The sequence below is a fragment of the Megascapheus bottae genome, chromosome 4 (assembly GCF_031878675.1).
Source record: "Megascapheus bottae isolate mThoBot1 chromosome 4, mThoBot2.hap1, whole genome shotgun sequence".
Taxonomy (NCBI): domain Eukaryota; kingdom Metazoa; phylum Chordata; class Mammalia; order Rodentia; family Geomyidae; genus Megascapheus; species Megascapheus bottae.
This window is the reverse complement of record NC_143512.1, coordinates 56,540,173-56,564,004: the sequence shown is the minus strand read 5'-3', so window position 1 is coordinate 56,564,004 and position 23,832 is coordinate 56,540,173. Positions and strand designations below refer to the sequence as shown.

The 23,832-nt window shown below is 37.9% G+C and overlaps 1 protein-coding gene across 1 annotated transcript in view; it reads left to right on the top strand.

The window, feature by feature from the left end:
* The first annotated feature begins 818 nt into the window (after nucleotides 1–818).
* Nucleotides 819–23,832, top strand: part of Ndufs4 (NADH:ubiquinone oxidoreductase subunit S4) — a 72,141-nt gene continuing 49,127 nt past the window's right edge. The window contains exon 1 of the mRNA XM_090331946.1: nucleotides 819–942. Coding sequence (XP_090188072.1) covers nucleotides 827–942 — 116 coding nt within the window. The 5' untranslated portion in view covers nucleotides 819–826. The remainder of the gene's footprint in view (nucleotides 943–23,832) is intronic.

The window sequence follows — 23,832 nt, the reverse complement described above, 5'->3', positions numbered from 1 at the left end:
ACACATTCAGGATTTAGTGACGTGTCTTTGTGGACCGTGTGTGTTCACACATTCAGGATATAGTAAGATGTTACTGTTGGGTAACTGTAACAGTAATGTTAAGAATACTATGTTTCTGGAAGCAATGTATACAATCATAACCCATGAATATGTTCAATTACGTGAATCAAAAACAACATTAAATGCTTTAAAAGCGCTATGTTCCACTGGGTTTCATACAAGGCTTTACGTCAAAAAAGAACAGAAAGGAAGGAGACAGAAAAAGAAAACTTTGCCAGGCTAGATTTTTTCCATGTGGAAAAATATTATCATTTTAACTATAAAACATCAAACTAAATGCAGCTCTGATGTGAGGCCTTGCAAAGAGAATCTGGCAACACTTTGGGAAAGAGCTAGTCTGGTTTCTCAAGGATTCTAAGAGCCCTCTGGCTCTTCCAGTGAGCTCAGCCCCAGATACTGTGGGTTCTTTGAAAAGTTATGAGTTGCAGGTGTTTAAATGTTCAAATATTTTCTTCTGGTCTTTTCAGAACCAGTGTAAATGATAAATGTAAAAATAAGTGATATATACGTATATAAGAATTATAAAGAAATATAAAAATAATCAGCCCTACCAACTAACAATGATTAATTTTCTTTCTCTCTCTCTTTTTTTTTTAATGGGCTTCTGCATCTTCCTTCTTACCTCTTTCAACCAAACTCTTGAGCTCCTGTCTAACGCTGGGTATTACATAGGAAACCGAGCCCTTCAGGGTGCCCTGCGCGAGGCTTGCACGGGTTTGAGAACAAAGGAAGTTAGTCCCTCGCGGGGACCCGTCGCCACATCCCGATGTTTGCCTGCGGCAAGATGGCGGCGGCCTCAATGTCAGCGGCGCTGAGGCAGGCGTTGTCGCGGAGCGGAGCGGCGCGGGCCGCGGCTGCTGCCGTGTGCGGGGTTCCATGCAGGTAACAGAATTGTCAGCCTTTTTCATCAAGCTTTCAGCTCCCACCGCGTTTGCGGAGTCCCTGTGTGGCCTGAATCCCCTGGAGCCGGAGGTGGAGGAGGAGGCCCCGGTCCGGCGTCCTCTCGTTGACCCTTTCCAGCCGAGAGGCCGCGGTGGGGAGCGGGGGCGCGCGGGGGGCTCGCGGGGGGCGCGGGGGGGGGGCGCGGGCCGCCGGGCGGCGAGGCGGAGCTGCCCGGAGGCCTCCTCCCCGGTGCCGGCCTCGGGTGCGGTTTGCCCCGCGCATTCGCCCCGGGTCCTCGGGGCCCGTCCGCCGGGTCCGTCCGCCCGTCCGCCCGCGGGCTGACTTGCTATTGAGTGAGTTTCTGAACAGCAGGGTTTCTGTTGTTCACGCGTCTGCCTCCAGAGGAAAACTTTTTAGGAATTCAGTGTGAACACTCCTCACCCAATACGACTCGCTAGTACTGGAAGGTAAATCCTCCTTGGACTTTCCTTTCTGTTTCCGGGGATGGAGGGTCGGCTAGCGTGGAACCCGCGGTTTTGAATGTCAGAGCTTGGGCCCTACCCCCTCAGCGACGTCTTCAAGCCCAGCGAGGTCACTGTTAACGTCTGGTGGTAGTAGTGGGGAGGTTTCCCATCTACTTTTACGCAAGGCCAATAATCACAGTCTATTGCCTTGAAGCAGTTTTGTGGTGGTCCTTTTTCTTTTCTTTTCTTGCTCCATCTCCATATTTCCCCCAAGCGTTCCTGAAATACATTATAGTATGGGTATCATACACTTACACATGTATAGCATTTTCGTTTACTAGGTATGTGTATCTCCCTTCCTTTTCCTTCACAGATTGTTAGTATAGGTATTAATTGGGGGGTTTTACTGAGTGTTTACTGCATGTTTTGGAGACTGTACTAAATATTTTAGACTAAATATGGAAAGTCTCCTTCCATTCCCTAGAAAAGTGGGTAGTTGAAAGTTGAATACAGAACCCATTCAGTGTTATGGTGAATAAACACAGAGAATATACGGAATTAGTAAGAATTAATTAGAACTAACTTTTGTGGAGTTTTATTAAGGCCTTAAGGAGAGGGTGTTATGGCGGGAAAATAGGGTGTCAGAAGTAGGAAGGTCTGGGATTTATAAAAGGCATTGAATATAATAAATAGTAAAGCAGTGCACACACCATACATATATATAACATAGAATCACTGAAAGGTTATAATGTTGGGGACAGGAAAGGGGTAAATTTGTAAGTAAGTATTCTACATATGAGGAACATGAAGAGTAGTGAAGAGCTTCCTAAGGTAAACTATTCTACTGAGTAACTTAAGGTGAATATAGTGTTAGTCTAGTTCTTTTCTCCTTAGACATTAGGGGAGTTAATTTTGTATCCCCAAATAGTAATGTACATATGGTAGCCTAGAATTGAAAACAACTTGGAGAGGACTAGTGGTATATGGTAACCAAACCACATCTTGTGTGTCTATATCTAAGGCACATCCATTTTGTCAGCAATTAATAGTGGTTGAAGTTAAATGATACTAAGCTCTCGAGATTACTACATACACAGGCTTAATTTCTAATTGTTTATGTGTTGTAAGAGGTTTGAAAATAAACATTTAAATTATGTATGATGACCTTTATTTCACATCTTAAAAACCAGGGCCGGGAGTTTGCCCTAGTGGTAGAGTGCTTGCCTAGCATGCACAAAGACCAGGGTTCGATTCCTCTGTACTACATACATAGATAAAGCCAGATATGGTGCTGTGGCTCAAGTGGCAGAGTGCTAGTGTTGAGGAAAAAGCCCAAGGACAGTGCTCAGGCCCTGAGGTCAAGCCCCAGGACTGGAAAAAACAAAACAAAACTTAAAAACCAAATAAAATACATACAAGCTAACACATTTTAAAATATGCTTTCTTTTCCAACCCAAAGAATTATATTAGGCTTTCTTTCCCTTACATATTATTTGGAAGGACTCTTTATCATTATGATTAGAGTAATGAGGATTTGAAAAAGAACCACATAATGGGAATTCCATGTGTAAAGTTCATTTTATTGTAATCCTTAAAAAGACATTTGCAAATGGTATAACATTACAGATGTCTTGAGTAAAATACTGGAGCAGGATTGATAAGGCTTGTGGTAATGGAGTAGGAAACGAAAGAAAAGGAATTGTCGCTGGGCAAGGAGGCTCATGCCTGTAATCCTAGCCACTTAGGAGGCTGAGATCTGAGGATCAAGGTTCAAAGCCAGCCTGGGTACAAAAGGATCTGAGACTCTTATCTCCAATTAACCTCTAGAAAATGGGAAGTGGGGCTTGGCTAAAGGGTAGGGTGATAGCCTTGAGCTGAAGAGCTCAGGGACATTGCCCAGGCCGAGTTCAAGCCCCATGACCCACAAAAAACAAAACAAAACAAAAAAGGAACTGTCAATGGAAAGAAGCCATTAATATGTGAACATTTGAGTTTAATTAAATCTCAATAAAAAACAAAAAAAAGCAAAAAGCAAAGTAAAAAATAATGTATAGATAGAATAAAGAAGGAAAGTTATTGAAGTAAGGTGAGTGATTTTTACTTGATTCTCTGAGTTGATACGTAGAGTGACTTTCCATTTCCCAAGACAGAACCTGACAGGTGAACTCTACATTTTTCTCCCCCTAAGATAATTTCTAGAACAAATTTAAACACCAACCTTACCCCATAACTGGGAATTAAACCTGGACCTTTGTGCTAGATGTCTTCAGCTACATGTCTTTAGCCTCTTTTTCCCACTGGTTCTCTTTGAGGTAGGGTCTCATTTTATGCCCTGGCCAGCTGGAGCTTCCGTTCTTCCACGTGTGATTTCTTGTACTGCTATTCTTACTTGTGCTGGGCATAAAAACCCATGTATCAGCAGGCCCAACAATTGTGCTTCTCCCAAAGCTGTGATGATAGGCATGTGACATCGAGCACAGTCATTGTTTGGGATAGAGTCTCCCAATCTCCACTTCCTAGGAAGTTAGGAATTATAGATAGTATTATAAATGTGAACTACTTCACCAGGCCCAAATTTAACTGTTGAGGATATTAATCAGTAGATAAGTTGGCACTCTCTCTCAAAGAAGCAATACTTGGACTCAGGATTTTGTGTGTGTGTGTGTGTGTGTTTTTTAATTAAAGAATTTATTAACATTGATTTTTACATGTTTAACAAACGAGTGCTCAAGAAGGGAATCTCTATATACAGTCACTGTGGACTCAGGATTTTTAATGCAGTAGTGTTGTTTATTCATTTTAATATTCACATATTTATGTCCTATGTCATTACTTCTTGTAATTACCTCAAACATAGCTCATCGTGTAGTAGAACCTTAGAGGTTCTAACCCATAATATGATTTACACATTTACATGTGAATGCTTATCATGGAGGTGGGCACTACATTATCTCGTGAGGAATTAGTGTGAGAAAAAGCAGGAAGCGTGTTTTCCTATTCTGATATTTACGCAGTATTATATTAGATTGATCAAGGAAAGCCAGACATGCACTAACCTACGTAATATGAGTAAAAAGTCTATGTAGGGGCCTGGAGTGTGGCCTAGTAGTAGAATGCTTGCCTAGCATGCATGAAGCCCTCGGTTCGATTCCTCAGTACCACACATACTGGTGTTGTGGCTCAAGTGGTAGAGTGCTAGCCTTGAGAAAGCTCAAGGACAGTATTCAGACTCCAAGTTCAAGCTCCAGGACTGGGGGGGAAATATCTATCTATCTATCTATATAGATAGATAGATATTTTAATGTATATCTGTACACACATATATATATGCAGTACATATTTTTCTTTATTAGTTATAATGGTCTGAATTGAGGATATTAACCTGGAACCTGTTAAACTTCTGGGTTGAAGTTGTCTTATAAAGATATTTGTGCTTATCTACTTTGGGTCCTTTTTTTAAGGTGTGCTGGTCATGGGGCTTGACTTCAGGGCTTGAGTCCTGTCCTGATTGTTTTTTGCTCAAGGCTAGTTCTATCACTTATGCCACAGCTCCAGTTCTGACTTCTGGTGGTTAATTGAAAATAATAGCTTCATGGACTTTCCTGCTCAGGTTGGCTTTGAATCACCATCCTCAGATCTGTCTCCTGAGTAGCTAGGATTACAGGCTTAAGTCAACTTAGGTTTGTCTAGTTCTTTTGTATCCACATTTTCCACATCTAGGATGTGGAAATGAGTTTATTTGGAAAGAGATGCTTACTAAAACATGATGGCTTTTTTAGAATTAGAATGATCACCTTCATTTAAAGTTTTGTGGGTTTTTTTGTTTTTTTTTTTTTCTTTTGCCAGTCCTGGGGCTTGAACTCAGGGCCTGAGCACTGTCCTTGGGCTTTTTCCTCAAGGCTCGTGCTCTTTGGGCCACAGCACCACTTCCAGCTTTTCTATGTATATGGTACTGAGGAATCAAACCCCGGTCTTCGTGCATGCTAGGCAAGCACTCTCACTAGGCCAAACTCCCAGCCCCATTTAAAGTTTTTAATATGTTAGTTTTGTGGAGAAAGATGAAGTGATTTGATTCCCAAGTGTAGCACTTACTGGAAGAAGTATATTTGAGGATGGAGTGAATTTTAGCATTCAGATGGAACGCAGGTTTTCTTCACTAGAGACTTTACATAGAAAAGCATGTAAAAATTATCTTTTGATAAAACTTGAATATTATTCTTGTTGTACAATATGTATTAGCCCATGTGTCCAGAATTTCCTCTATACTATCTCTTTTGTGTTACTCAGAACAAACCTACAAACCCAGGTATTCTTATCATTTAGATGAGGAAAAAAGTACCAAAATAATATTTTTTAAGTTTACACTGCTAGGAAATAGTTTGATTTAGCCATCCATTGTAACTGAGTATGTTGGGTTTTTAAAAGACAAATATTATTGAATTAAAACTTTGGTTTTTGTTGTTGTTTCTGGGGATTGAACTCAAGGCCTGTCACTATCCCTGAGCTTCTTTTGTTCAAGGCTAGTGGTCTGTACCACTTGAGCCATAGCTTCACTTCTGGCTTCTATTTTATTGTATGTTTTCTTTGTTTGTTTGCCAGTCCTGGGCTTGAACTCAGTGCCTGAGCGCTGCCCTTGGACTTTCTCAAGGCTAAAACTCTACCACTTGAGCCTCAGCACCACTTCCAGCTTTTTTTTCTGTGTATGTGTTACTGAAGAATTGAACCCGCATCTTCTTGCATGCTAGGCAAGCACTCTACCAGTAGGCCAAACTCCTAGCCCCCTATTTTATGTTTTCATAGGTTATTGGTGGTAAGTCACGTGGACTTTTTTGCCTGGCCTGGCTGTGAACTCTTACCCTAAGATCTCAGCCTGGTTGAATAGCTGGGATTACTGGCTTGAGTCATTGGCGCACACCAGTGTTTTCTTACTTTTCACTCATTAAGTGAACTTTTCTTCATTTGAAAAGCTCCCTGATGCTTTATTTTTTAAAATTTTTATTTATTTATTTGTTTGTTTGTTTGTTTGTGGGTCATGGGGCTTGATCTCAGCTTGGGCACTGTCCCTGAGCTCTTCAGTTCTGGGCTACCAACCTACCCTTGAGCCAAGCCCCACTTCCCATTTTCTAGAGGTTAATTGGAGATAAGAATCTAAGGTCAGACAAGATGGAGCGCATTCAGGGTGGTATGGGGGGGTGGGGGGAGGGAAATGGGGACGAAGACATGAGAAAGGGTATCAATGTATGTGAAGTAATGCATCTTCTATCTGGTGAATATAATGTAAATTGTCTATTAATTACAATAAAAATATATGGAAAAAAATGAGTCTAAGGTCCTTTTGTGCCAGGGCTGGCTTTGATCCTTGATCTTCAGATCTCAGCCTCCTGAGTAGTTAAGATTACAGGCGTGAGCCACTGTGCCCGGCTCCCTGATGCTTTATTTTTATTTTTACTTTACTATTTTGTTTACACAGTGAATGGATTTTATGTTTTGAATTTTACTAAGCCAAGGAGTTTTTCCTTAAATTTAACGAGACTTCTTATAGGTGACATTATTTTACTTTCAAAACAAAATACATACAATGCTTGTATTCAGTTAAGTATGTCAAACAAGTTCTTTTCTTATTGATTTCAGTGATAAGTAAGAAATTGGGCTTGTAAATTAGCTGTCTTAAAAAACCTTTGTCCGCTAAGCTTTCTGAATTCTGTGTCTTTTTGATTATTATTATTATTATTATTATTATTATTTTGCCAGTCCTAGGGCTTGAGCTCAGTGCTTGAGCACTGTCCATGGGCTCTCTCAAGGCTAGTGCTCTACCACTTGAGCAGCACTTCTGGCTCTTTCTATGTATGTGGTATCCAGAATTGAACCCAGGTATTCATGCATGCCAGGCAAGCATTCTACCACTAGGCCAAACTCAGAGCCCTCCCACTTTATTTTTATTGTCTATTTGACTTTTACATACGATCAGATAGGCTTAATCTGATGACAAATGAAGTTGTTTACAGTATTGTGACTAAAACATTGAACTCTTTTAAGGCTGACTTATTTTTGTAGTTAATACTTGAATTCTTATAACTTTTACTTTTTGTTTGTTTGCTTGTGTGTGCTTGTCCTGGGGCTTGAAGTCAGGGCCCTTGGCACTGTCGTGAGTTCTTTTGGTCAAGACTAATAATGCTTTACCACTTGAGCCACAGCTCCACTTTCAGCTTTTTGGATATGAGTTTAATAAACTTTCTTACCTAGTCTGGCTTTGAACTGTGATCATCAGATTTCAGCCTCCTGAGTAGAATTGCAGGATGAGCCACTACTGCCTAGTCCACTTTGAGCTTTTTGATGGTTTAATTGGAAATAAGAGTCTTAGGAACTTTGCCAGACAAGCTTGGAACCTCCATCCTCAGACTTAAAGCCTCCTGAGTAGCTAGGATTTACAGGCATGAGCCAGCAGCACCACACTGTAACTTTTGTTAGTTTCAGATTTCAAACATTTTGATAGAATCTCATTGCACCTGCGTTATACAGTTTATTTAGGGGTTTTTCTCTAAATATCTGATTATTTTAGTAAATTATTTTGTTTTCTCATTATGTGAGAGTAACTAACATACTATCTGTTGTTTGGAAGTTTTGAAGAATTAGTTAAGCTCATTTTCACTCTCTAGACCAAAAAAAAAAAAAAAGTGTCAGTCATGAGACTTGAATTCAGTGCTGAGCATTGTCCCTGAGCTTTTTGTTTTTTTGATCAGTGCTAGCAGTCTTACCACCCTGAGCCACAGTGCCAGTTCCAGTTTTCTGGTGTTTAATTGGAGATAAGTGTGTCACAGGAGGTTCCTGCCTCGGCTGACATCAAACTTTGATCCTCCAATCTCAGCCTCCTAAATAGGTAAGCTCATAGATATGAGCCACCTGAACCTGGCCCTAGACAGAGTTTTTCTTTTCTTTTTTTTTTTTTTTTTTTGCCAGTCCTGGGCTTGAGCTCAGGGCCTGAGTACTGTCCTTGGACTTTCTCAAGGCTAGAGCTCTACCACTTGAGCCTCAGCACCACTTCTGGCTTTTTTTTTCTATGTATGTGGTACCGAGGAATCGAACCCGGGTCTTCATGCATGCTAGGCAAGCACTTTAACCACTAGGCCAAACTCCCGGCCCCCAGAGTTTTTCTTTTTTTTAAATGGGATCATTCTCTAGTTTTGTGATTTTTCAGATGTTTGTTCTTCATCAAAGTCACATTTTGTATGCATCCCAAAATCAAATGCTTTGGTTATAATTAATTGGTTAAGGATAGGTGCAGGCTTAGCTCAGTGGGGGACTGGGCTTGAGCTCTGGACCTGAGCACTGTCCTTGGACTTTCTCAAGACTAGAGCTCTACCACTTGAGCCTCAGCAGCACTTCCGGCTTTTTTCTATGTATGTGGTACTGAGGAATTGAACCCAGGTCTTTGTGCATGTTAGGCAAGCACCCTACCATTAGGCCAAACTCTTGGCCCTATTTGTCTGCTTTTCCCAGTACCTTTCATGTTGTATCTTGAATTTTTTTTTTTTTGCCAGTCCTGGAGCTTGAACTCAGGGCCTGAGCACTGTCCTTGAGCTTTCTCAAGACTAGTGCTCTACCACTTGAACCACAACACCACTTTTTCATGTTGTATCTTGAAAGACTTAAAAATCATCACCACCCTCTTTGAGAATAGGAGTAAGGGAGATTTCTAGAACCAAACAAAAGTTTTTTTATTTTTGCTTAATTTCCTAGTCTAAATTAAGTTTTGTGTTTTCCATTCCATGGAGGTGATTTTTGTTTTGTTTTGTTTTGTGTGTGTGTGTGTGTTTTTTTTTTTAATGAAAAAATTTTTCTTAAAGGCAAAGAAGCATTTTGGTCATTTTGGAGAAAGCAGGCCATATTATTCCTCTCTAGAGACTCTTGTTCTTCCTTTTGGAAGGACTCAGGTTTAATATATCACAGCTGTTGAACTCTGCCCTTGAAAGTTTTAAGAAAGTGTTTTATCCTTTAAAATGGTAATGTGTTTTTAAGAGAGGTGGTCTGTGGTGGGATGTGGTTCTCTAAGAAAGTTTCTTCTTTGGAGTTCTTTTGTTTCAGTGATTTCATAGAATTATTTCAAATGTTGGGGCGCACTCTGTCTCTGAGAGAAAAGACCTGACTGCTTTTGTAGTGTGTTTTGCTGTATCCTTAACAAAACTAGATGAAGAGTCCATTTCTTTGTGTTTTCTAGGGCTCAGAAATATGTTCTTTCCTTTATTTGACCACTCTATACGTAAGTAAAGGGTCCTTCAATAGGGCTTACTAGACAAAAGATCCTGTTCTAGATGACTGTTCAACGAGCCATATGCTTCTCCTAAAAATGTCACTCTGTCTTGATGAGCTTTAAAGTGAATGCAGATGTTTTCAGTCATTTGAGGACCACCACTCTTTGAATGGAGAAAACACTTCTTTTTGGAGAGATTTCTTTTTTCAATATACTTAGAGAACTTTGCATGAAATTTATAACCTTTTTTTACTTTAATGAAATTAAGCTTCAGTAGACATTAGTAATTTGAATTTAATACTTAATGTCTTATGACAAATGCAATTTGGGGAAATAACATGCACTATGATTTGGTTTTTGTGAAGATCTTATTCAGTTTTTCAAAAATGGAACTTATAGTGCTTTATACAAGGAAAAGTGATACTTTTTGTTGGAAGGGATACAATTTTGTTTATTGAGTACTTTTTAAAAAAATCAGTCATGAGGCTTGAACTCTGGGCCTGGACTATATCCCTGAGCTCTTCAGCTCAAGACTAGTACTCTACCACTTGAGCCAAAGTGCCTTTTTTCTGGTGGTTAATTGGAGATAAGAATCTCACAGACTTTCATGCCCAGGTTGGCACTCAGATCTCAGTCTCCTAAGTAGCCAGGATTACAGGCGTGAGCTACCAGTGCCCAACTCCTTTTTTTTTTTTTTAACCTTTATAGGTTGTTAACTCTAGAAGCTATGGTTTGTAGATTCAAATAATATCTAAGTTGGAAATCCAGTCCAACCTTTTATTTAATGTAAGAATTTATAGAATTCTTGCCTATTGATTCTAGGAAGTACAGTGAATTTCTGGTAGCTCTAGCAAATACCTGGCCTTCCACTTTTCACGCCTATGAGAGAATACTTAATAGGAATAACTTAAAAGGGAAGAAAAGTTTGTTAGGCTTACAGTTTTAGAGGTTTCAGTCCATAATTTGCTTGCTTAGTTGTTTTGGGCCTATGGTGAGGCAGACAATGGCAGAGCAAAATTATTTTCCTCATGTCAGCTAGAAAGCAGAGAAACAGAAAGGGGCCAGGGATAAGATATAATCTCCAGGGTATTTATCAGACCTAGGGATTTGGGGGTAGAATCTTTAAGGTTCTTAGATAATAGGGTTATATTATGTACAAACAGGTATTTTCTGACTTTTTCCTTCCTTATTTGGCTCTCCCCCTCCCTCCCCTCTTTTTTCCCTCTCCTTGCTTTGGCTAGGAATTCTAGTGCTATATTGAATAGGTGTGGAAAGAGTGGATACCTTACCTTGGTTCCAGATATTAAGAACATTGGTTTCAGTTTTTCCCCATTTACTATGATGTTGCTGTACATTTGTTATATATACAGTTTAAAAATGTGTTGAGATATGTTGTGTTTCTAGTTTCTTCATAGCTTCAGGCTTTAAGTTAAAGTCCCAGCAAATAAAGAAAGAAGGAAACAGACAAATCATTATAAATCATTCAAATTTATCTTTTTTTCTTTATTTTTTAATTAAATTGTTTTGGGGATAATATACAGAGGGGTTACAGTTACATTCATCAGGTAGAAGGTGCAGTACTTCTCACACATTGATAACCCCCTCTTACGTTTTTGTGAATTTATCTTTTTTCGTTGTGATATATTAGTTGTAGATGGAGACAGTCCTGGGGTTTACACTCAAGACTGTGCTTTTAAGGCATGTGCACCACTTGAGCCATGCGCCTGTCCTTTTGCTTTACTTTGTTTTTCAGGTAAACGCTCACATTTTTTTTTTTTTTTTGCCAGTCCTGGGCTTAAGCTCAGGGCTTGAGCACTGTCCTTGGATTTTTCTCAAAGCTAGAGTTCTACCACTTGAGCCTTCGCACCACTTCCGGCTTTTTCTAAGTATGTGCTACCGAGGAATCGATCCCCGGTCTTTGTGCATGCTAGGCAAGGACTCTACCACTAGGCCAAACTCCCGGTCCTCTCACATCTTTTTTTTACCTGAGGCCAGTCTCTGTTTATGATACTCCTAAATTGATCTCCCAAGTAGCTAGAATTACAGGATATGCTAGGATCATAGGCATATTCCACTACTTGTTCTCTTGAGATAAGGTCTAATTAACTTCTTGTTGCCTGAACTGGCCCTGTACTGTGATCTTCCTATCTCTGCCTTTCATAAAGCTGGAATTATTGGTATCCATCACTGTACCACATCCTAGTTTTTAGAATTTTCACTTATGTATCAAGTAGTATAACCACTGCCATGATCAGAGTACAAAATACCAAATGCTTCATCACACCCTCCCCAAAGATTCCCTCATACCATTTTTCTTTACTTACATTCCCAGGCCTCATTTGTCTTTTCTGTAAATAATATTGTAATTTTGAGACTATAGTATAAATGGACTCATACAAATTAGCCTATTTTCCTCAACATAATGCCTAATCACACTGTTTACTTAATAAAATAATACTTAACAATTGTTAAGTAATAATCCATTGGTAGATTTTTAAATTTTTTTTATCCATATACCTGCTGAAGAGTATCTATATCATTTTATTTGTTTTGGTAGTACTAAGGGCTGGGAGATTGCTAGGCTGACAGTCTACCACTGAACTATACTTTCAGCCCTTCTGGATTATTTCTTTTGAAAATTAAAAATACAGTTACAATAAACCTTTGTGACCAAGATTTTGCATGAACTTTTATTTCTTTAGAAGAGATACCTGAGAGATACCTGATGAGAAGATTTGTGGGTCATGGGTAAAATATGTTTAACTTTATGTGACCCTGTCAAGCCAGGCATAGTGAAAGATACTTGTAAAACCAGCAGGAGGATCATGCATTTGAGAGTAGCCTCAGTTACCTAGTTGAGACTGTGTGTGAAAATGAAGCAAAACAAAGAAGTCAAACTAATTTTCAGAGTGATTGTACTGTTTTGTTTTCTACCATTAATACATGAGAACTGCGGTTGTTTTGTATCCCCATTAATGTTGTTTCAGCCATTCTAGGTATGTAATGGTGCTCCTTGTGGAAGCTAATAATAACTGTATTGATTTAAAATTATAATATCTTTAAATTTACTCATGTAAAGTGTATAATATGGTAGGTTTTAGTATGACTGCAGAACTGCATGCCCATAACCACATAAAGTTCTACATTTTTTAGCACTCCTAAAGTAACCCTGTGTCTTTTCTGTCACTCTACTTTTCTCCCTTTATGTCATCCCTAACTAACCCTAACCTCTTCCTTGTCTTTATAAATGTGCCAGTTATGGACATTTCATACAAAACAGTCAATAGTTAGTGATTTTCTTTCTTTTTTCTTTTTTTGTTAGTTGAGGGGCTTAAACACTAGGCCTGGAGCTTGAGGGCTTCAGCTCAAGGCTAGTGCTCTACCATTTGATACACAGTGCCACTTATGGTTTTCTGGTGGTTAATTGGAGATAAAAGTCTCACAGATGTTTGTGCCTGGTCTGACTTTGAACAGTGATCCACAGATCTCAGCCTTCTGGGTAAATAGGATTACAGGCATGACTCACTGGTGCCATTTAGTTAGTGATTTTTTTTTTTTTTTTGCCAGTCCTAGGCTTGAGCTCTCAAGATTAGAACTCACCACCACTTCTGGCTTTTGTCTATGTATGTGGTACTGAGGAATTGAACCTGGGTCTTCGTCATGCTAGGCAAACACTCTACCATTAGGCCAGACTCCCTGCCCCTAGTTAGTGATTCTCTTATGGCTGACTTAGTATAGTACTTTCAAGATTCATCTAAGTTGTAGAATGTATTAGGACTTTATTCCTTTCTATAGATGAATAATTTACATTTTACTTATCTTAGAAATCAATGCATGTTGTGATTGTTTTTACCTTACATGTCTTGTAGACATTTTTGTCTTAAATAGCTAAGATTCTTCCAATTTTGATGTATACAAACACAAACACATGCACACATTTTGCTTTTGCATTCCATGTAAACTTTACAATCAAGTTGTCTAGATCTGAATAAATCCTAATGGGATGATTATTAGTACTGCTTTAAATCTGTAGGTTAATTTGGGGAAGTTGACATTTTTATTTTGTTTTTCCATTTAATAACTGTGGTGTGTTTGACATTTATTATTGCTCTTTTGTGTGTTATTTATTGAATTCTTTCATGAGTGTTTTGTAAATTTAATTCTTTTGCATGTTTTGTTAGACTTACCCTTAAAGGATTTTAATTTTAGAGCCTTAAAGTAAGAAGATGTTATTTTTAAGTTTTCATTTCTGATTGTATTTTGTTGAATGTAGAAATACAAACACACAAGTGATTTTATGTATTGACTGCTAAATTTGTTTATAAATTTTATATAGATCCCTTAGGATTTTTAAGTACATAATCAAGTAATTTGTGAATAAATGCAATATTTCTTCCTTTCTAATCTCTAGGCCTTTTATTTCTTTTTTATTTCCAAGAGGCTGTTTATTATGACTGATGACAGTTTTTGATGTTGACCAATCTTAAGAAAAAAACATTATGTTTTCACCATTAAGTATAATATTAGTTAAAGACTTTCATTTTTATTTTTTTGTAGAAATCCCCTGTATTAGATGGGGAAATTTCCTTCTACTTCTAACTTGTTTTTATTGTGAATAACTCTTACAGTTTTTCCAGTTCATTTTATGCATTGTTTTTTACTGACTTGTTAAATATGACAGATTATCTTGATTTTTAAAATATTGGACCAAACTTGTATTCTAAGAAGAAATCCATCTAGTTTTGTTGTTTAATTCTTCTTATGTATTATTATATGATTTGCTGAAGTTTGAAGGATTTTGCATCTTTTCCTTTTTTTTGTACTATTTTGGTTATATTTGTTTTATTTTTATTTATTTTTTTTTGCCAGTCCTGGGCTTGAGCTCAGGGCCTGAGCACTGTCCTTGGACTTTCTCAAGGCTAGAGCTCTACCCCTTGAGCCTCAGCACCACTTCCAGCTTTTTTCTATGTATGTGGTACCAAGGAATCGAACCCGGGTCTTCGTGCATGTTAGGCAAGCACTTTAACCACTAGGCCAAACTCCCAGCCCTATTTTGGTTATATTTGGTATTAAGGTTGCTAATCAAAATGAACTTGGAAGTGTTTCTTCACCTGTTTTGAGTTGCTTTAGCTTCAGCTCACACACTTTGATACGTTGAATTTTATTTTCATTTTGTTCAAAATATTTTATTGTTTTTCTTAAGTCATTATTCATAGATGAATTATTGATGTCTTTTGTGTGTGAGTGTGTGTTTCTTTTTAATTGTAATTAATAGAAGGGTTACATTATATTCACCAGGTAAAAGGTACATTACTTCACAAACATTGATATCCCTTCTCATGTTTTTGTCCCCATTTCCCTCTGAGGTGTTTTATATAGCTCAGTGATAGAGTACTTGTCTAGTAGGTATGTTATTAGTTCTGGGTCCTAACTCTAGCACTGCAGAATGAGTGAATGAATGAACAAAAGAGTTGATTGGTAAAATAGTAACATTTTGTCAACTTCCAAATATTTGGAGAGTTTTTTCTTAAAAAAAAATAATTTCTGGGCTGAGATGTAGCTCAGTGGCAAAGCACTTGCCTAGCAAGTATAACGTCCTGGATTTGATCCCCAGTACCAAAAAAGACAAGACAAAAAAGTACAATTTAAAAAAAAAAACCGCAGAAACAAAAAAATTGATTTCTAATTTAATTCCATTATTTTTTTGAAAACCCAGTTTCATAGGATTTGCAATTCTCATCTTGTAATTTATGACTCTCTTTCCCTTGCTCTACAGTACAGTTCCATATTGCATCTTAAGTAGGAGCTCAGGAATTGGTGGATAGAGATACAAAAAAGAGAAAAGCTGTTTGTCTCATTTTCTCAGAGCCAGGACTTTAGTCAATGAATGAAGATAAAGAATCCTTCTGGGGATGGGAGCCTAGCCTAGTGGTAGAGTGCTTGCCTAGCATGCGTGAAGCTCTGGGTTCGATTTCCTGGTCAGAAAAAGCCAGAAGTGGTGCTGTGGCTCAAGTGGCAGAGTGCTAGCCTTGATCAATACATGTCCAAGGGCAGTGCCTAGGCCCTGAGTTCAAGCCCCAGGACTGGCAAAAAAAACCATAAGAATCCTTCAGAGTTTGGGCTCTTGTAGATTTCCATATTGCTATTGCATGTGACCATAGGACGGCCTGTGGTTGGTTCACAGTGTGTGACAGGACAGTGAACAAAGATAAATAGGCAATTTCTACACTCTACTGAGAGAGAAGTCCTAGAGAATGCTCATTTTGGTTTTCCAGCAGTGTTAATAGCAACAAAGAAACACTCTCAGGAGGAAGAAAAAGTAAATTCACTCTGGATTTAGTGATACCTCAAATTCAAATTCTGGTGTGAGAGCTGCATGTATCCTGTCCCGATTTTATATTTGTAGCCAGTCAGCTAGAGAGACAGGGTAGAATGTGTTTTTACTGTATTTTAGCTAGAATTAGCCATCTTAGGATGAATTATTTTAAGGCTAAATTTTAATCTTTCTTAGATTTTAGCATGTCTGAATGGATTTAAAGTCACTTTAAAATGATTAAAAATTTCTTAAATGATCAAATTCTTAACCAGTTGATTTTGAACTCTGGTGGGAGAGAGGGCTTCAAATACCAGAATCTTGAAAATTAGATGAAGATAAGGTTTCACATTACTGTTGTTCTTGCTGATAATCATGGGATTTACTAAAAGATGGGTACAAGTTTGAATAACTACTCAGGGAAGGAGTAGGTGGTTGAGATCTTGTTTTGTGTCTGATTAGTCATTTCTCTGCCTTGCTAGTTTGAGCTTCTGCAGAATTCAGAATGATTGTTGGTAAGGCTGAGGAGAACTCCAGAAAAGTTAAGACAAAGGTAGTGCCCTGCTTACAAAAATCCAGCAATTCCTAGTTGGCCATGTGGTAGTCAACATCTGAAGTCTAGGACAACCAGCCATGGCCATGTAGGTCTGACTGTGGCTGGGTCTAGAGCAGCCATCCTGGAATACCTCACAACAGAGGTACTTGACTTGGCAAAAATATGTTACAACATTTAGAGATAAAGCATTTGCAATTTCATACATGGAGATCATGAACTTGACTCTTTCTTATTCAGAAGAAAGAAGTACAGAGTACTCTCCAAAAGATGCCTGGATTCCTTGTTGTCTTAGAACTCTAAATGCTCAAATAATTGTCCATTGTTAGTGATTCCTGGGGACTGTATTTCTGTGAAGAAGCACAATTTTGCCTTTTTGTAATTATAAGAAGATTGAAAATTTAGCTTGTTAATTAACCAAATTTCTGTATTTGAGTCTTAACCATATTTAAATGTTAATGTGGTATCAAAGAAGCTATTGATTCTGAAGTGATGAGTTTTTATTAACTTTTCAAAAAAATTGAATTTTAATTGTGATGCACAAATTGTAGTAACAATATTTTTTTGTGTAGACATTATTTCCACTCTGGTGGACAAGCTCAGTAAAGGTCATCATGTTCCCAACCCCTCAAATAGATGGATGCTCATAAGTTGTGGAGAGGCAGAAAAATACATTGAAGACTATCAAACAGTAATTCTCAGCTTCTTTGACAGGATATAAATGAAGTTTGGACATCGCTCTTGATGTTTGATGACTTTGCTTTAGAAATATGTATACTCATACATGCCACGTATGACATGTTACACATATAATTAGTTACATTATGAGGAGACCACAGATTATGGGTTTATAGCCTATGCATAAATAGTATTTCATAAATCGTATTAAATGGTAGAGCTCTAGCCTTGAGAAAACCCAAGGACAGTGTTCAGGCCCTGGGCCCATACTGAAGACAGAGAGAGAGAGAGAGAGAGAGAGAGAGAGAGAGAGAGAGAGAGAGAGAGAGAGAGAGAGAGAGAGAGAGAGAGAGAGAGGGGGGGGAGGGAGGGAGGGAGGGAGGGAGGGAGGGAGGGAGGGAGGGAGGGAGGGAGGGAGAGAGAGAGAGAGAGCGAGAGAGAGAGAGAGCGAGAGAGAGAGAGAGAGAGAGAGAGAGAGAGAGAGAGAGAGAGAGAGAGAGAGGGAGGAAAAGAAAAGACTGCATCTTGCTAGACTCTGAGTGATAGTTACTAATTCAGATTATTTTGTCTTTTTCTTTTTTTGCCATTCCTGAGATTTGAACTAAGGGCCTGGGTCTGTCCCTGAGTCTCTGTGCTCAAGGCTGACACTCTACCACTTGAGCCACAGTGCCACTTCCTGCTTTTTCTGAGTAGCTTATTGGGGAGAAGACTCTCATTGGCTTTTCTGCCCTGGCTTCCTTCACACCTTGATCCTCAGATCTCAACCTCCTGAGTAGTGAGATTACAGGTGTGAGCCACCAGTGCCGACCATTTTTTCCTAAATGGTAGATACCATAACGGATGCAGGCTTTTTTCAAGTCTACTTTTAGTAGTTTTAAACCAGAAAAGGAAAGTCTACGTTTAGTAATATTATTACCAGCAAAGGACTGAAAAAAAAAATCTTTCTTTGATACAAAGCTTAAATACCCTGGAGAGGGCCTGAGGGTGGTTAAAGAGAGTTTGCTTAGTATTTGCAGGGCCGATTTTGATGGCCAGAACTACAAAATAAAGAAAAGTTCTAATGAACTCTAGAACCTTTTTCTGTTGTCATCCCTGTCCTGGAGTTTGAATTCATGGCCTGGATATTGGCCCTGAGTTTTTTCATTCAAGGCTGGTGCTCAGCCACTTGAACCACAGCTCCACTTACGGCTTTCTGGTAGTTAATCGGAGTCTTTTCCAGCTGACTTCCAATTTCAGTCCTCAGATCTCAGCCTCCTGAGTAGCTAGGATACTGGGATGAACCATCAGCATGTGGCCTGCTAGAACTTTTTAAAAGTTTATTCACTCATTCAGTTTTTTTGTTTCTTTTCTAGTTTCAAAGGGCTACATTTCTACATATAGTATAATATGTACAGTAGAATATATGATGGTAGATTATATACAATAGTGTCTATACTCTTGAAGCATCTGCATTTGAGTGTTACCAGCATTTGAGTAAACACTAAGGTTTTCATTTGTCCAGGTCTTGTGAAGGACATTGTCCTTTTTGGCTTCTCCTGGAGGTTGAGAGAACATGGTGTCAGTGATTTATTTAAGAATCTAGCAAGTATGAGTGAGAACCCTGAGAGTGACTCATTGGTTGTGATTGTTGCTATCAGCAGTGGAGGCTCAGTTCTACTGGGACTCACAGACAAACATACAGCATGCTTTTCAGTATTGCCCATTTGAAAGATGGAAGCCTCAAACATTTTATGTCATTCTCTTTACTAAAATGTCAACTCTTCTGCAGTTTGAAATATGCTGATGCTTCTGAAGGTACCCTGAAGCGTGAATGGTTAATGGAGGTGAGATGCTGGAAAATGACAGGAGTCTTCTTAAACTATGGCTTGACCAAAGGAACATGAACAAGAAACTAGATAACTTCCTTTTGAGCAAGAGGATGCTAGTAAGGATTCTAATAGCTATCATTTATCTAGCACTTCTGTACTGAAGTAATTGCTTGATGTATGTTCTTTTATCTCATTAAAATGATCACATTTTTGATGATCATTTGACAGTTAGTTTTATATAACTTTAGGTCTGGCATGCTCAGACCTTGTGGATCCCAGTTAAGTACTACCACCAACTTACATAATCTGTTCTTCCTAGATTATTAGAATATTCTGGGGTTGGTTTTATTTTTTTATAGTGTTCTATTCATGAGTATGCAAAGGAATTTTCTGCACCTGCCTTTTTACGGATTGTGACCTCCCATGCACTTGTCAACACAGAGTAATCTGTCTTTGGCATCCAGTGTTCCCCTGAAATAACTTTTATCAAGGTCAGCAATGACCCTGTTGCTAAATTGAATGGACTCCTCCACTCATTCCTTTTCTTACACAACTATACAATTTAAACTGATGACTTTTTCATCCCTGAAATATATTTTTTTCATTGACTTCTGTTTTGGCCTTTTTCTTTGCTTAATTCCCTTTCATACCATAATCTTTTGCTCATTTGTTGAACTATCAGTGTTTCTTTAGAGTTTGATTTATAACTCTTCACATCTTTAAAAATGCTTTAAATTGTATGATTAAAATTTTATATACACATACAGGTTAGGAAGCATACTAGTAAAATCCATTGTCGTGACTCTACCATTCAATTTAAATATTAGAGAATTATCAATAATATTATTCTTTGTATACTCTCAGGCTGATCATGGTCCCCCCCTAATTACTGATATCTAAGCTTTAAAACACAAGAATGTTACCATACAGCAAAAGGGTCTTCAGTTGAAGATCTTGAGAGTATCTAGATGGGCCTGTTGATAATAAAGTGGTCCTTATAAGAAGAACCTAAGAAAACTCAAGAAAAAGCAATGTAGAATTGGGAGCAGAACTTAGTATACTAAGGAATTCCAGCACCAAATTAGAAGAGACAAGGAACAACTACTGCCCTAGAGCCTCCAGAAGAAAACAGACCTATTGTGTCATTAGTGTTAGCCCTCATTTCTGCAACTCATTTCTGACTTCTGACTTCCAGAAGTATAAGAGAATAAATTTGTGTTGGTTTAATACACCAACTTGTGATAACTTATTATAGCAGGTATAGGAAACTAATTCTTACAACTCATCACTGATGTCTAAATGTGTATAGTTTACTAATATGTACTCTTTGCTTTAAAAATTGAAGATATGCATAACTAGAAAATATAGGGAACGTTTAAAAACAGAAGTTGATAACCACATTATTCTACTTAGTGATCATTTAGCATTCACCTATGAAACTTAATTTGTAGGACTGACTGACTAAGAAATGGTACCTAGGTCTTCAAGGGGATTCCTGCCTAAAGAATTCACAGGAATTTTTATCCTTTGTAAGCTGTGCCTGACTCTAGTCCATATTGAATACAAGTTTTAGGGCCTTCTTTTTAGTTCAGATGTGATTCTGAATATTTTTCATGAATTCTAGACACTTAGATCTAAACAGGACAACTCTATTTATAATATAATAAAATAATATATAGTTATATAATGTATAATATTTATATAATATTAAATTATTTTACATTATACCTCATCTACTCACTAACCACCAAATATTGCTAACAGTTTTTCATGCTTGAAGTTTTGTTCGTGCTTATTTAAGATAACGTATTCTTTTTTATCCTATTTTTTTATAGGTAGGCACATAATCATATTTTACTTTTCTATTACTTTATTTTTTATTAAAATTTTCACATGAATAAAGTTGAATGTAGTGAATGCACAAGCATGCTGCCTAGATTTAGGGAAGCATTATTAATAATTTTCTGTTTTTTTCTTACTGTGTGTGCACACACACATACACACACGTACATTTATGTACACAACAGGTATCATGATACACAACTTGGTATGCTCCAATACTACTATGGCCACTTGGAGACCAGCCAGAATCATCTTCTTCCTTCTCCTCCTCTTCCTTATTCCTTCTATTTTGTCTGTTCCCTACTAAAGAAAAGAAATGGACACATATATTTAAGGCATTTGAAGTAATTGTAAATGTCACAATCTTTCCTCAATATGTCTAATGACTAGACCTTCTGACTATTATGCAGAATTATTTATGGTTGATTACTGCATTTTTGTCAAGGATGCCAAGGACTTCTGTAGTAATCCTATCTTCATTGAATTAAAGATTACTTCCTGATTCCCCACTGCATGCAAAAGATCACATTCGGGGCCTTGTACATACTAGGCAAGTGTTCTACCACTGATTTAAGATCTTGACATTAAAAGGTGAATTACCGAAAATGTAGTAATGAGAAATAAGTGAAAATGTCCATTTGTTTCAGTAGCTTATTTGGGTGTGCTTTCTTCTTTTGTTTTATTACATTTTCATAAATATATTTAAGAATATTTGTTCTCGGGCCTGGAGTGTGGCCTAGTGGTAGAGTGTTCACCTACCATGCATGAAGCCCTAGGTTGGAGTCCTTGGTACCAATACATAGAAAAAGCCAGAAGTGGTGCTGTGGCTCAAGTGGTAGAGTGCTGGCCTTGAGAAAGCCCAAGGACAGTGCCCAGGCCCAGAGTTCTTCCACGACTGACCCAAAAAACCCAAACATATATATATATATATATATATATATACATATACATATATATATATATATATACACACACACATATGTTCTCATGCTTGCTTATAATATAAATTAATACATAAAGGAAGATTCAAGATTAAGTATTCTTATGCAGAATGTGTGAAGAATCACAAGGGTGCTAATTGGTGGGATGTATTGAACCAAAAAAAGCACCTTATTCAATGTTATATAATTATGCCCTAGATGTTCCTAAAAAATGTATAATTTTGGAAAATTTGGTGTATGATGTGGTACAGAAAAAGTTATATTGAACTTTTAAGACCTTTTTTTTTTTTTTTTTTTTTTTTTTTTTTGCCAGTCCTGGGCTTGAGCTCAGGGCCTGAGCACTGTCCTTGGACTTTCTCAAGGCTAGAGCCTCTACCATTTGAGCCTCAGCACCACTTCAGGCTTTTTTCTATGTATGTGGTACCGAGGAATCAAACCCGGGTCTTCATGCATGCTAGGCAAGCACTTTAACCACTAGGCCAAACTCCCGGCCCCTTAAGAGCTTTTTCTAGACTGATAAAATTTTGTAAGATGAGTGACCATTATATACAGATACAGTCTTCTCTGTACATATATAAAGTGACTTTTTCTAGGCAGTGTTATAAACCTTCAACTTTGACAAACTTGTATATCTTGTTATTGGTAACGTAAAGCAGGTGTCAGCACTTTTTCCACAGGACATACTCACTCTTGTGTTCTTTGTTTGAGACAGGACCTTGGTATGTAGTACATGTAGGCCTGACCTCCTCATGGTCTTCTGCCTCAGCTTTTTAAGTGCAAGGATATAGGCAGACATGTGCCACAACACTTAGTTTCTTTGTTAGTTTTTACAAACTCACAAAATATAATATTTACCATTTTAACCATTTTTATTTATTTATTTATTTAGCCAGTCCTGTACTTGAGCTCAGGGCCTGAGCACTGTCCTTGGACTTTATCAAGACTAGAGCTCTACCACTTGAACTTCAGCACCACTTCCGGCTTTTTTTTATATATGTGGTACCAAGGAATCGAACCCAGGTCTTTGTGCATGCTAAGCAAGCATTCTACCACTAGGCTAAACTCTTGGTCCCATTTTAACCATTTTAAGTATAATCTATTGAACTCAAGTGCATACACATTTGTGCATTACCACTATCAGTCTCTAGAACTTTTTATCATCTCAAACTGAAACTGTGTATTAGATAACTCTCCAATCTCCTCTTTCCACCTCCACCAAGTTAACATTCATGTTCTAATGTGCATGTTAGTCATTTGTACACTTCCATTTATTGCCCAGTAAAATGTGATAATATTTAGAATGCTTTACTTTTAACTAGTCTAGATATATTATTAATAATGCTATTGTGAAATTTCTATTCAAGTATGCTTTTACATCTGTTGGGTATATATGCAATAATGTGGATGGTTGGATCATGTGGTAATTATGTGTTTAAGGTTTTCAAGAAACCACTGTGTTGTTTTGCACAGTGACTACCATTTTTATTACCCCCTTAAAAATTCCAGTTTTTATAATTCTACTAACATACATATCCTTTTTATACCTTTTTGCCCTTATTATTTTTAATTAATTAATTAATTAATTGGTCGTGGGGCTTGAACTCTGGGCCTGGGTGTTGTCCCTGAACTCTTTAGCTCAAGGCTACCTCCCTATCCCTTGAGCCACAGTGCCACTCCCAGTTTTCTGGTGGTAAATTGGAGATAAAAGTCTCATGGACTTTAGCGCCCAGGCTGGCTTTGAACCATGATCTGCAGATCTCAGCCTCCTGAGTAGCTAGGATTACAGGCATGAGCCACCACACCCAGCCACCCTTATTATTTTGGTGCTTTGATTTGTATTTCTTTAATTCTTAGAAATGCTGAACATAATTTTATATGTTTATTGGCCATTTTATAAACCTTTTTGGGTAAATGTCAATACAGGTCACTTCCCTATTTTTGTTATTGTTGCCATGCGGAGCATGTCTTTTAAAGTTTAGTAATTGCCAGGCACTGGTGACTTATGCCTATAATCCTAGCTACTCAAAGCCAGGCTGGGCAGGA